Raw genomic sequence first — 15,337 nt, 5'->3', positions numbered from 1 at the left:
GTGACCATTACCCAGAAGTTACAGTATGCTAGGGGTGTTTCTTTCATCAGAATAAGGGATACATGTGGCCGCCTGAGTTTAGGTGTATTTATAAATGAAGGTACAATACAAATAAGTCATAATTTTTAGTAAATCTCATAAATTTGTTTTAATTATTGCTGTATCTATATCTGTTCATAAATATTGATCAATAATATGTGCTAAATTAGCTGGCAATATCTATAAGAAAGGAATCAAATTACTAAAAAAAAAATTCTATATTAACTGTGTGGCAACGCTTTCTATTTTCCGTTCTATGTAATTCAGGTGAGAGACAACCCCTATCACCACTATATATATATATATATATATATATATATATTGTGACACAGTTAGGTTAGGGGGTCCCTCTCCTGGGTAGAGGACTCCTTCCTTACACACACACACAGCAGCAGGGAAGCAGCACACCAGTCTGGATGCAAGTACAAGCTGGTCGGCGCCAGTCTTTATTGTACAATGTCAGAAATAACACAAAGAAAACATAAACGTAAATCCTAGCCCTGTCGGGGCACTAACTTCACAGGTAGTTCCCTCACTACCAGAACCTGGCAGGGCCTAATGCCCTCGCCAGCAACAAAGCACAGCACAGTACTCACAGATAGGTTTTCCAAGTGTCTCTGAGCAAACTCCCTGTCTGCTCTCCCAGGTGAGACAATCAGCCCTCAACACACTAGGCTTATATTGGCCACTCTCAGGTGGGAACCCAATCAAGCCTGTTACCAGGCTGCGAGAACCAAAACCTGGAGTGGCCGTGGGTGGCACATCAGTTGGCGGGCCACCGTCACGCTCCGCATCCTCTAGTTCGCCAACCATAGTAGAAAAAGGGAATAACTCTGACTCAGAAGAAACTCCAATCTCCACTACATCGACAACCTTCTCAAGTGGACCGGGGTTGTTCACTTCTGGAACAAAACGGCTTTCCCACAATTTCCAGAAGTGAGCAAAGTCTCTCCCCAATATTGCATCGTACATCAGACCAGGCACCAAACCCACAGAAACTATAGCAGAGCCACATGGTGTCTCGATGTTCACCTCGGCAGTAACATAATATCGAGTATCCCCATGTATGCAGGTCACATCAACAGTTTTCCCCTTATGCCTCAAGGGGTTCACCAGCTCAGCTTTTATAAGTGTCACCAAGCTACCAGAGTCTAACAGTGCCTCTACTCGGTTGCCATCTACAGTGAGTACACACATGTGCTTATCAGTCTCAGCCTGCCGGTCAGCCGTACAGGCTGTCTGTGCAAAGAAAGACCCCCTGCGGTAGACATGAGCAGTATCACATTGCATAGGTTCAGTTGTAAGTGAACAATTAGCGGCAATATGGCCGAAGTCACCACACCGGAAACACTGAATCATATTAATGTCTAGTCGTTTACGGGGCAAGAACCTTCCTGGCCTGGCAGGCCTGTCTCCAGGTTCTACACCCTCAGTCTTAGGTACATCCCACCGCCCAGCACCCTTCTCCCCTGGAACAGTCTTACCAGTGTCTGTGGGAGTTCGCCGGTGCGCCATCGGGGCTTGGTGAGGCATACTCCTCAACCGCCACGTACCTCTCCACTAGCTCGACCAACTGGACCGCGGTCTTAAGGTCTGCATGGCTCACCCACTTGCACAGAGTCGCGGGTAATGATCGCAGGTACCGGTCCATCACGACCCTTTCCACGACCTGTGGTCCCGTCAGCGTCTCGGGCTGTAGCCATTTTGAGGACAGATGGACGAGGTCATGCATCTGTGAACGTGGAGGCTTGTCCATATGGAACTCCCAGCGGTGGACCCGTTGGGCACGAACAAAGGTGGTGACTCCCAAGCGACTTAGGATCTCCTGTTTTAGTTTTTTATAGTCCTTGGCATCAGCCAGGCATAAGTCGAAATATGCTTTTTGTGGCTCCCCAGACAAAAAAGGTGCCACCAGACTTGTCCACTGCTCCTGGGGCCAACTCTCCCTTTCGGCCGTTCTTTCAAATGCGGCGAGATAGGCCTCCACATCATCGCCCGAAGTCATCTTTTGGAGGAAGTGACTGGTGGTGGGAGTGAGTGGTGGTGGGAGGACCAGTATTAACATCTCTGGGCCGGGCGACCAGGTGCTGAACCACCTCTTTTATGGCCTGGCTGTTTTCCGCTAAGGCCTGGCGGGTTTCCTTGATGGCGACCTGTTGTTGCCTCTGGGCTGTCTCCAAGGCCAACAGTTGCACCCTGGAGGATTCCTGCTGAGCCCAGGTAGCTTCCTGGTGAAGTTTGTTCGTCTCCTGCTGAGCTCTGGTAGCTTCCTGCTGAAGTTTGTTTGTCTCCTGCTGAGCCCTGGTAGATTCCTGCTGAGCTGCTGTAGCTTGGAGCAAGGCCTTAACAATGTCCTCCATTTTGTCCTGGGGTGTAAGGTTGGAAGCTGAACCTTGCCTCTCTGAGCATTGGCTGACGCCTCCTCTATGGGACTCCAAGGACACAGTGTTATTTCCACACTCACAAATTGGGTGTCTGTCCCTTTAATTTTTAAATGGAAAGTTTTCCTCTTGCTGCAACTTTAGTGTGTGTGGTTGCCCGCATTCTCCACCATATTGTGACACAGTTAGGTTAGGGGGTCCCTCTCCTGGGTAGAGGACTCCTTCCTTACAACACACACAGCAGCAGGGAAGCAGCACACCAGTCTGGATGCAAGTACAAGCTGGTCGGCGCCAGTCTTTATTGTACAATGTCAGAAATAACACAAAGAAAACATAAACGTAAATCCTAGCCCTGTCGGGGCACTAACTTCACAGGTAGTTCCCTCACTACCAGAACCTGGCAGGGCCTAATGCCCTCGCCAGCAACAAAGCACAGCACAGTACTCACAGATAGGTTTTCCAAGTGTCTCTGAGCAAACTCCGTCTGCTCTCCCAGGTGAGACAATCAGCCCTCAACACACTAGGCTTATATTGGCCACTCTCAGGTGGGAACCCAATCAAGCCTGTTACCAGGCTGCGAGAACCAAAACCTGGAGTGGCCGTTGGTGGAGCCCTCCCTCCCCTCTCACCCACAACCCCCAGGTCCCAAACCGGCTTTTCAAAAAGCCGAAACTCAAGCCTGCTACACTGCAGACTTTCTCCTGGGGATTTTAAACACATAGGACAGGAATCTGGGATAAATGTCCCTGTCACAGACCACTTTACCAGTGATCCTATCACAATATATATATATACACACACACACAAATAAACAAAAAGGTAGAAAATCACATAAGTGGAGTCATACAAAGGAGTATAACAAATATCTAGGTGGTCGGTAGGACTAGGTGAAGGGGTTCTTGTCAATCTGGACAGAGATATCAGAGTTTGATTGATTAGTTTAAACCAGTGGCCGGGGAATGGGTAAATTACCCCACTTGGGGAAAAACTGAAATTCCTGGGGGTAATGGATAGACAGCCAGGTATGCATATGAATCATTGCATGCGCGGCTGTCCGTCCATCACCCCCAGGAATGGAGGTCACTGGCGCCGGGTGCAGCAGCGCACCCGCTGCACCCGGCGTCAGTGACCTCCAGCCCGGCGCCGCAGGGAGGCTCTAAGCCGGACGCCCGCTGAGATGTTATTACTAGCGGGCGCCGCGTTAGCCGGAGTTCTCTTCTGAACTCCAGCTTCCGCCTCTCTCCATGCGCACTATGGGAGAGACGTCTCTCCCACAGTTCCGAGGAGCAGCTGAGCGGACAGGACTGCGGCGGATGCAGGAGCGGGGATTAAGGTGTTTTTTTTTGTTTTGTACAAGCGGCACTACAGCGGCATAACTATGGGGGCACTGCTACAGGGGCATAACTATGGGGGCACTGCTACAGGGGCATAATTATGCGGCACTGGTATAGGGGCATAACTATGGGGGCACTGCTACAGGGGCATAATTATGCGGCACTGGTATAGGGGCATAACTATGGGGGCACTGCTATAGGGGCATAATTATGCGGCACTGGTATAGGGGCATAACTATGGGGGCACTGCTACAGGGGCATTATATGGGGGTACTACAAGTGGATTTCCTTCCTTTCAAAGCAAGGGGATAACATCGGCATATCTAAATATATTTTGGGGTAAAAGGTAAAAAAGTTACCTGACCCCTGGTTTAAACCATCTCGGTGGATCGAATTCAGTTAGAACATCAAGATCTCCTCCTGACGGCAAAGCTCCTGGGAGTGTTCATATTAAATACTATACATTTATTTTAATGCATCTTTATCAAGTCCTATATTAATTATTTATTGTTGTTTTTGATTTCCCTAGTGCGGCACATCCCCCCTCTTTTTATATCAGTGACACACATCCCAATTATCTGCAGAAGGCTAACTTAAAATGTTAAAATACTGGGTGACTGGAGTGTTGCTACAACCATGTTTTGTATCAGCTCATAGAAAAGCTTTTCACCTGTGTGACAGCTGATGTCTACCAAGATGTGACTTCTGTATAAAACATTTTCCACACTCCGAGCATGAAAATGGTTTCTCCCCTGTGTGACATCTCTTATGTGTAACAAGATCTGATTTATATGTAAACCATTTCCCACACTCAGAACATGGAAATGGCCTCTCACCTGTGTGATTTCTCTTATGTCTAACAAATGCTGAATTCTGTGTAAAACATTTCCCACACTCAGAGCATGAAAACGGTTTCTCCCCTGTGTGACGTCTCTGATGTGTAACAAGATCTGATTTCCGTGTAAAACATATCCCACACTCAGAACATGGAAATGGCTTCTCACCTGTGTGACTTCTCTTATGTCTAACAAGAGCTGAATTCTGTGTAAAACATTTCCCACACTCAGAACATGGAAATGGTTTCTCACCTGTGTGACGTCTCTGATGTGTAACAAGATGTGATTTGTTTGTAAAACATTTCCCACACTCAGAGCATGGAAATAGCCTCTCACCTGTGTGAGTTCTCTCGTGTACATTAAGACCCGATTTGTTTCTAAAACATTTCCCACACTCAGAGCATGGAAATGGTTTCTCACCTGTGTGACTTCTCTGATGTGTAACAAGAGCGGATTTCTGTGTAAAACATTTCCCACACTCAGAACAGGGAAATATTTTAATAGGTGTATGAGCTGCACTATGTGTAACAAAAATTGGCGTATTAGAACAGTCCTCGTGATTAGAGGGATCAGATAATATAGTTGCACTGTGAGGTAATGGATGTATATTTAGCATAACGGGATTATCTCCTGGAGATTCCAGTGTGATATCTTCTACTTTAATATCTGTAGACAATATGAGATGTCCCTCCAAGTCATTCCTGCTTGTGCGTCCATCTGCGGGAAATACAATAACTATTATTATTCCACAGTTTTTTGTCATTTTTTTTGTATTCTCCAGATGAAAGTAACAAAACTTACAGAATAGACTTCTGATCGCATTCTGCAGTTAGCCAGAAATTCCACAGCTACAATACACTAATTTCAATGCAAAAAGACGCAACAACCATGTCTAATTGGTGACAGATGCTAAAAGCTCTCATATAGGCTTTGCCTTCTTTATGTGCCGCATCCAAATTTGAATGTCTAGTACCAGTAATCTGGATACCGGCTCCCCACTTCAAATCATTTTTATTATAGAAAATTTTGTTTACAATACCGATCATAAAGAACCATGTACAAATATATATAGTAATATAATTCCACAATCTACAAAACAAAATATATCACAAAATAAAATATTTTTTTTTAAAAAAGACAGTTCAAATAAACAAACATACATAAAAAGGGAATAATAATCAAACATCAAGGAAAGTGCTCATAAATTTAAAGTTACCAAGGAGATTTAAGTAGATTTAAGATGAAACCCTCGAAGAGACAACCTAAAGCTGGCCATCCACTATACAATTTTCTATCAGATATCTGTCCAATCGGGCTGATTGGAATGAAAACCTGGTAATGTATGGGAGCAAATGACAGTCGATCATAAGGTTTTAAACACTGAAAAAAGGACAAAATTTTTTAAAAAAATTGGTTCAATTTATGTGTTGTAACCAATTTGTTTAAACAACTATTTTTGGCTATTTTCCAGTGTATGTTAGCAAATGGACGATTGTCATTTGCTCCCATACATTACCAGGTTTTCATTCCAACCAGCCAGCTATCTGACAGAAAATTGTATAGTCGATGGCCAGCTTTAGATTCATAGAAATCAGACCATGAGCACTATTTAATCAGAGGGGATGAGGTAGAAGTGGAGTATTTAAGGCCAAAAGTTTCTATTTCAAAACGTCTTTGCACACTGGACCTTATTTTCAATAAAAGAGGAGGAACAGATATTTTCCAATATTGTGCTATCACCGCTCTTGTGGCAATAAAAATATGCCCAATAACATATTTGTTGTGGGCTTGTACTGAAGGAGGGAAATACAGTAAAAAAAACAATTTCTGGGAGATGTGGTAGAGTCTCCGAGGTGACCTGAGTAATTCACTTAAAAACATCTGAACAAGACCAAAAAATATGCACAAGTGTGCCCTCGGATCCACAATTTCTCCAACAAAATTTAGAAGTTTCAGGCCATATTTTGTGTCATTAGCTGGGTATGATATAGACCACAAATTAATTAAAATATCATTTCAGTGTGATTTAGAAATTTGGACATTTTAAAAACATTTGAGAATAATGAAATCCAATCCTCATCCGTTAAGAGGCATTTTGAATTCTGACTCCCACTTGTGTATTATTACTCACAGTTCTTTATATAGCACAGACATACCGAGAAGCACTTTATATAGTACAGACACAGTGAGAAGCACTTTATATAGCACAGACATACTGAGAAGCACTTTATATAGCACAGACACAGTGAGAAGCACTTTATATAGCACAGACATACCGAGAAGCACTTTATATAGCACAGACATACTGAGAAGCACTTTATATAGCACAGACATACTGAGAAGCACTTTATATAGCACAGACACAGTGAGAAGCACTTTATATAGCACAGATATACTGAGAAGCACTTTATATAGCACAGATATACTGAGAAGCACTTTATATAGCACAGACACAGTGAGAAGCACTTTATATAGCAAAGACACACTGAGAAGCACTTTATATAGCACAGACACTCTGAGAAGCACTTTATATAGCACAGACATACTGAGAAGCACTTTATATAGCACAGACACACTGAGAAGCACTTTATATAGCACAGACATACTGAGAAGCACGTTATATAGCACAGACATACTGAGAAGCACTTTATATAGCACAGACACTCTGAGAAGCTCTTTATATAGCACAGACATACTGAGAAGCACTTATATACCACAGACATACCGAGAAGCACTTTATATAGCACAGACATACCGAGAAGCACTTTATATAGCACAGACACAGTGAGAAGCACTTTATATAGCACAGACATACTGAGAAGCACTTTATATAGCACAGACACAGTGAGAAGCACTTTATATAGCACAGATATACTGAGAAGCACTTTATATAGCACAGACACAGTGAGAAGCACTTTATATAGCACAGACACACTGAGAAGCACTTTATATAGCACAAACACACTGAGAAGCACTTTATATAGCACAGACATACCGAGAAGCACGTTATATAGCACAGACATACTGAGAAGCACTTTATATAGCACAGACACTCTGAGAAGCTCTTTATATAGCACAGACATACTGAGAAGCACTTTATATAGCACAGACATACTGAGAAGCACTTATATAGCACAGACATACTGAGAAGCACTTTATATAGCACAGACATACCGAGAAACACGTTATATAGCACAGATATACTGAGAAGCACTTTATATAGCACAGAAATAGTGAGAAGCTCTTTATATAGCACAGACACACTGAGAAGCTCTTTATATAGCACAGACATAGTGAGAAGCTCTTTATATAGCACAGACACACTGAGGAGCACTTTATACAGTACAGACAAAATTAAAAGCACTTTATATAGCAAAGACATACTGAGAAGCACTTTATATAGCACAGACATACCGAGAAACACGTTATATAGCACAGATATACTGAGAAGCACTTTATATAGCACAGACACACTGAGAAGCACTTTATACAGTACAGACAAAATTAAAAGCACTTTATATAGCAAAGACATACTAAGCAGTACTTTATATAGCACAGACATACTGAGAAGCACTTTATATAGCACAGACATACTGAGAAGCACTTTATATAGCACAGACATACTGAGAAGCACTTTATATAGCACAGACATACTGAGAAGCTCTTAATACAGCACAGACATACTGAGCGGGACTTTATATAGCACAGACATACTGAGCGGCACTTTATATAGCACAGACATACTGAGCGGCACTTTATATAGCACAGACATACTGAGAAGCTCTTTATATAGCACAGACACACTGAGAAGCACTTTATATAGCACAGACACAGTGAGAAGCTCTTTATATAGCAGACACACTGAGAAGCACTTTATATAGCACAGACATACTGAGAAGCACTTATATAGCAGAGACATAGTGAGAAGCTCTTTATGTAGCACAGACATAGTGAGAAGCACTTTATATAGCACAGACATACTGAGAAGCTCTTTATATAGCACAGACATACTGAGAAGCACTTTATATAGCACAGACATACTGAGAAGTACTTATATAGCACAGACATAGTGAGAAGCTCTTTATATAGCACAGACATACTGAGAAGCACTCTATAAAGCACAGACATACTGAGAAGCATTTATATAGCACAGACACAGTGAGAAGCTCTTTATATAGCACAGACACACTGAGAAGCACTTTATATAGCACAGACATACTGAGAAGCATTTATATAGCACAGACATAGTGAGAAGCTCTTTATATAGCACAGACACACTGAGAAGCACTTTATATAGCACAGACATACTGAGAAGCTCTTTATATAGCACAGACACACTGAGAAGCACTTTATATAGCACAGACATACTGAGAAGCATTTATATAGCACAGACATAGTGAGAAGCTCTTTATATAGCACAGACACACTGAGAAGCACTTTATATAGCACAGACACACTAAGAAGCACTTTATATAGCACAGACATACTGAGAAGCTCTTTATATAGCACAGACATACTGAGAAGCACGTTATATAGCACAGACATACTGAGCAGCACTTTATATAGCTCAGACATACTGAGAAGATCTTTATATAGCACAGACATACTGAGAAGCATTTATATAGCACAGACACACTGAGAAGCACTTTATATAGCACAGACATACTGAGAAGCTCTTTATATAGCACAGACACACTGAGAAGCACGTTATATAGCACAGACATACTGAGCAGCACTTTATATAGCTCAGACATACTGAGAAGCACTTCATATAGCACAGACATACTGAGAAGCTCTTTATATAGCAGACATACTGAGAAGCACTTTATATAGCACAGACACAGTGAGAAGCTCTTTATATAGCAGACATACTGAGAAGCACTTTATATAGCACAGACACACTGAGAAGCACTTTATATAGCACAGACATACTGAGAAGCACTTTATATAGCGCAGACACACTGAGAAGCACTTTATATAGCGCAGACATACTGAGAAGCACTTTATATAGCACAGACCAACTGAGAAGCACTTTATATAGCGCAGACACACTGAGAAGCACTTTATATAGCGCAGACACACTGAGAAGCACTTTATATAGCGCAGACACACTGAGAAGCACTTTATATAGCTCAGACACACTGAGAAGCACTTTATATAGTGCAGACATACTGAGAAGCACTTTATATAGCACAGACACACTGAGAAGCACTTTATATAGCACAGACATACTGAGGAGCACCTTACAGAGAATATCTAGTCACTCACATCAGTCCATGTCCCAGTGGAGCTTACAATCTAAATTCCCTACCACATGGACACACATACACAAACTAGGGTTAATTTGTGTCAGAAGCCAATCAACGTACTAGTATGATTTTTGGAGGGTTGGAGGAAACACATACAAACTCCACATATAGCACCTTGGTTTTGAATCATACTCTTGACTTTAGTGTGAAGAGAAAGCAATGCTAACCACTACACCACCGTGTAACTATTATGAATGAAGATGTTTAATATTCAGGTACAAACTATGACCACATTATTACATTAACAAATGTACAAACTACAAATAAGACTCACAATGAACAGATAAAATGTTGGCAGAAAATGGCACAAGCACATTATCGGCACATGTCCTAGACCCAAGGATAGGCAGATGGTACATCACCAATGTATATCTACCCCCAAATGCAGACTTTGCTTGGTAACGTTCCCTAGCCATCATCACAGAGCAGGAAGCCTTTCATTAGCCTGTGACGTTGGTGAACCACAATACCCATCTAGATCACCCTCACACATACACATGGGAAACTTGTGGGCTAATTTCCAATAACTGCGTCCACACTACACAAAGTTCTCCAGTTGGTTATAAATGTAGCAAAAGCAGCCTCTATATGGTCCTCTGGTCATCCTCAGGGAGAGTAGCCCCACCAGAGTCATGTTACTAACAGGACAATGAGTCACTGTATATAACCGCTGAGAGGGAAGGAGAGCGATAGGACAGAGCAACACAGAATGATGGCGGCACAGAGCAGGAGAGGCAGCAGGACAGGGTAGGGGAATTGTGCAGGGCACAGAGCGAGGGAGGTAGCAGGATAGGGTAGGGGAATGGTGCATGGCACAGAGCGAGGGAGGTAGCAGGATAGGGTAGGGGAATGGCACAGAGCACAGAACAGTGGAGGCAGCAGTACAGGTTAAGGGAATGGTGCAGGGCACAGAGGGGAAACAGCAAGACAGGGCAGGGGAATGATGCAGGGAACAGAGCGTGGGAGGCAGCAGGATAGGGAAGGGGAATGGTGCAGGGCACAGAGCGTGGGAGGCAGCAGGACAGGTAGGGGAATGGTGCAGGGCACAGAGCGGGGGAGACAGCAGGACAGGGTAGGGGAATGGTGCAGAGCACAGAGCGGGGGAGGCAGCAGGACAGGGTAGGGGAATGGTACAGGGTAGGGGAATGGTGCAGGGCACAGAGCGGGAGAGACAGCAGGACAGGGTAGGGGAATGGTGCAGGGCACAGAGTGGGGGAGGCAGCAGGACAGGGTAGGGGAATGGTCCACGGCCCAGAGTGGGGGGGCAGCAGGACAGGGTAGGGGAATGGTGCACGGCACAGAGTGGGCGGGACAGCAGGACAGGGTAGGGGAATGGCGCAGGGCACAGAGCGGGGGAGACAGCAGGACAGGGTAGGGGAATGGTGCACGGCACAGAGTGGGGGAGGCAGCAAGACAGGGTAGGGGAATGGTGCAGGGCAAAGAGCAGTGAGGAAGCAGTACATTGTAGGGGAATGGTGCAGGGCACAGAGCTGGGGAGGCAGCAGGACAGGGTAGGGAAATGGTGCAGGGCACAGAGCAGGGGAGGCAGCAGGACAGGGTAGGGGAATGGTGCAGGGCACAGGGTAGGGGAATGGTGCAGGGCACAGAGCGGGGGAGGCAGCAGGACAGGGTATGGGAATGGGGAGGGCACAGAGCAGGGAAGGCAGCAGGACAGGGTAGGAGAATGGTGCAGGGCACAGAGTGGGGAAGGCAGCAGGACAGGGTAGGGGAATGATGCAGGGCACAGAGCGGGGGAGTCAGCAGGACAGGGTAGGGGAATGGTGCAGGGCACAGAGCGGGGAAGGCAGCAGGACAGGATAGGGGAATGATGCAGGGCACAGAGCGGGGGAGTCAGAAGGACAGGGTAGGGGAATGGTGCAGGGCATAGAGCGGGGAAGGCAGCAGGACAGGGAAGGGGAATGGTGCAGGGCACAGAGCAGGGAACGCAGCAGGACAGGGTAAGGGAATGGAACAGGGCACAGAGCGGGGGAGGCAGTAGGACAGGGAAGGGGAATAGTGCAGGAAAGAGATTGACAAAAGCAAAAAAGGAGGAAGACAGCAGGAGAGCAAATCAAAAAACAGACAGGTCAGCAATTAAAGCACAACAGTACAGAGCTGAGGGCTCCTGATGTATGAGATACACCAGAGAGGATGGGGAGGAGACTGGTCAGATCTCTGGGCTGGTAACACACAGTGACATGATGTGAGGGGGAGAGCAGGAGTATTACAGGGGCTGATGGCACCTGATGTATGAGATACACCAGAGAGTGTGGGGAGGAGACTGGACAGATCTCTGGGCTGGTAACACAGTGACATGATGTGAGGGGGAGAGCAGGAGTATTACAGGGGCTGATGGCACCTGATGTATGAGATACACCAGAGAGTGTGGGGAGGAGACTGGTCAGATCTCTGGGCTGGTAACACAGTGACATGATGTTAGGGGGAGAGCAGGAGTATAATAGGGGCTGATGGCTCCTGATGTATGAGGTGCACCAGAGGTTGTGGGGAGGAGACTGGTCAGATCTCTGGGCTGGTAACACACAGTGATATGATATGAGGGGGGGAGCAATAGTATAATAGGGACTAATGGCTCCTGACTACCCCACAGAGCAGACACATTTTCATTATTAATTTGTAGTGACAGATGAGGGTGTAGGATAAGAGATTGTTGTAGTGACTGAACAAGGAGAATATGCGACTCTTTTCTATAATTGTTTATTACTCACCTGTGCTGATATCTGTAGGGATTTCCTCCTCCTTACACAGCTGATCACCCCTCTCGTATGCCTCTTCTTTACCCTCTGTATCTTCTGCCTTCATATCAGTCACATTCGTCTCTTCTTCTCCCTCTGTATCTTCTGCCTTCATATCAGTCACATTTGTCTCTTCTTCTCCCTCTGTATCTTCTGTCTTCATATCAGTCAGATATGTCTCTTCTCCCTCTATATCTTCTGCCTTCATATCAGTCACATATGTCTCTTTTTCTCCCTCTTTATCATTTATCTTAATATTATTCAGATATTCACCCTAATTAAATCAGAGAATAAAAAATTGCATAATGTCTGATGTCATTACTTGAGAATACACAATATAATATCAGTGTAATAGACACACAGATTCTCTATAGATCATATAAAGTCACTTTCGTATTTGGATTGACCCTAAATCTCATCTACCTGATGCTGCTGTGGGGTCCTGTGATTCGCCTCTGTACAATCCAGAGAATAAAGAGGACGGGGACATCTCTCTGGGGTATTTCTGCTATTGGGTCCATCTGTAGGAGACACACAGTGACTGAGTACATTGTATATATGTGATTATCAGATGATGTGTTATATAGGGGGCTCCCCATACCTTCTCTCCCCTGTACAATACATGACAGTCTCCTCTTACCCAGTGATGTGAGGGGCTGGAGATTCTCCAACATCACGTTCTTGTACAGACCCCTGTGTTCCTCTATATACTCCTCCTCCTGCATGGAGACATAGACAGTGACATTCTGACACCTTATAGGAACCTGGCACACACAATGATACAGTCATCACCCAGACACATCCCCTGGTGTTACTGTATAATGTCCCATTCCCAGCAGTCACCTCTCCAGTCATCACCCAGACACATCCTCTGGTGTTACTGTATAATGTCCCATTCCCAGCAGTCACCTCTCCAGTCATCACCCAGACACATCCCCTGGTGTTACTGTATAATGTCCCATTCCCAGCAGTCACCTCTCCAGTCAGCAGCTGAATGATCTTGTTGGTGAGTTTCAGGATCTTCTGGTCATTGTGTCTCTCATGTATCAGTGAGAGAGGTGGAGACACCGTGATGGGGCTCTGGGTCTTGCTGAGCCCCTCCGACATACAGGGACGGCTGCTGGGTGTCTCAAAATCACTGGATGTCTTTTTAACTACTGTGTAATCCTGTGTATTGGGGGAAGATACTAAATATCAGTACTTACACTCCGAGATCCCCTTACCCCCCAGTCATGTCCCTGTATTATTACTATAGATATGTGATGTCACTGTGACACTCCCAGATCCCCCTCACCTCCCCAGTCATGTCCCTGTATTATTACTATAGATATAAATTATATTACTATGACATTCCCAGATCCCCTCACCTCCTCAGTCATGTCCCTGTATTATTACTATAGATTCTAAGTGATGTTACTGTGACACTCCCAGATCCCCTCACCTCCCCAGTCATGTCCCTGTATTACTATAGATATGTGATGTCACTGTGACACTCCCAGATCCTCTCACCTCCCCAGTCATGTCCCTGTATTATTACTATAGATATATGTGATATTGCTATGACATTTCCAGATCCCCTCACCTCCCCAGCCATGTCCCTGTATTATTACTATAGATATAAGAGAGCTCACTGTGACACCCCCAGAGCTTCTTACCTCCCCAGTCAGCAGGCAGATGATCTCCAGGGTGAGATGTAAGATCCTCTCAGTCCTGTGACTCCCGTCCTTGTCCATATTCAGTGAATCAGTGAGAATACAGAATGTGTGACGTGTAATAAAGACTCTGGTTTCTCACAGTAGGATTATCTAAGAATAAATCACAGGGAACACATATAACACAGACATGTAACACTGAGTGACCAGTAAGTCTCTCCTTTGCCCCCAGCCATAAATCCCCGGTCAGTGCCTGTCAGAGGTTCCTGTGACCCAGCCACATAAGACTCCTCAGAGGCCATCACACAACGATGTACTGCATAAGGTTACACCAATGCTCCTCTCCTGGCCGGGGGTCTTAACCTTCCAGACACATATCAGATGCTCTTTGCACCACTGGAAATAAGTTACATCAGTGTTAGGACACTGGGCCTGATTCAGACCCACTCGCAAGCGCTATGGGCTCGCGAGCGGGTTGATGTTAGGCCACTGCGCATGCGCAAGCTGGAGCCGGCTCCAACGTGCACATGCGCGAGACCCGGCTAGATACGCGCGCTCCAGCGCTCCGGGTCTCACACCAAAAGGGGGCGGCTGTCGATGTTGATCGACAGCTCACACCGTTTTGGGAGGCATGGCGTGGGGGTGGCTTCACAAACAGAGGCGTTCCCATGCTAACGCCTGCCATTTGTGGGCGGCCCCACTGACACACCAGTGATGTCAGTGGGAGAGCTTCCGGCTATATTAGAGCCAGAAGCTCTCTGGTGTTTGCGGCCATGAGACCCTACCACAAAGGTCTCGTCGCAAGGCCGATGGTCGCGATGGTCTTGACCATCGATACCATCATCCTGTCCGCTCGCAAAAGCTGTGGGTGGTGAACCACAGCTCTGCGAACGGCCAGGAGGCCGCTCCAAAAACTATAAAAAAAAAACCCTGATTCAGAGCGAGCGCTCTTTCAGAGCATCCGGCTCTGAATCAGGGCGACTGCTCTTTATTTTATATCTGGCCTGCAGAACCTCTGTGTCACCAGAGGTGC

General features: G+C 45.4%; 1 protein-coding gene across 1 annotated transcript in view; it reads right to left on the bottom strand.

Annotated features, from left to right (window-relative positions):
- LOC148480722 (uncharacterized) overlaps positions 1-15,337 on the bottom strand; it is a 200,631-nt gene that overhangs the window by 66,605 nt on the left and 118,689 nt on the right. Inside the window, exons 2-7 of the mRNA XM_088453938.1 lie at positions 14,308-14,457; positions 13,628-13,819; positions 13,293-13,371; positions 13,076-13,173; positions 12,626-12,926; positions 4,491-5,307 (exon numbers count right to left, since the gene is read on the bottom strand). Coding sequence (XP_088310064.1) covers positions 4,491-5,307; positions 12,626-12,926; positions 13,076-13,173; positions 13,293-13,371; positions 13,628-13,819; positions 14,308-14,385 — 1,565 coding nt within the window. The 5' untranslated portion in view covers positions 14,386-14,457. The remainder of the gene's footprint in view (positions 1-4,490; positions 5,308-12,625; positions 12,927-13,075; positions 13,174-13,292; positions 13,372-13,627; positions 13,820-14,307; positions 14,458-15,337) is intronic.

Source organism: Taudactylus pleione, unplaced genomic scaffold, assembly GCF_031769625.1.
Source record: "Taudactylus pleione unplaced genomic scaffold, aTauple2 ptg000603l, whole genome shotgun sequence".
Taxonomy (NCBI): Eukaryota; Metazoa; Chordata; class Amphibia; order Anura; family Myobatrachidae; genus Taudactylus; species Taudactylus pleione.
The sequence above is the reverse complement of the archived record's forward strand: the minus strand, read 5'-3'. Positions and strand labels throughout refer to the sequence as shown.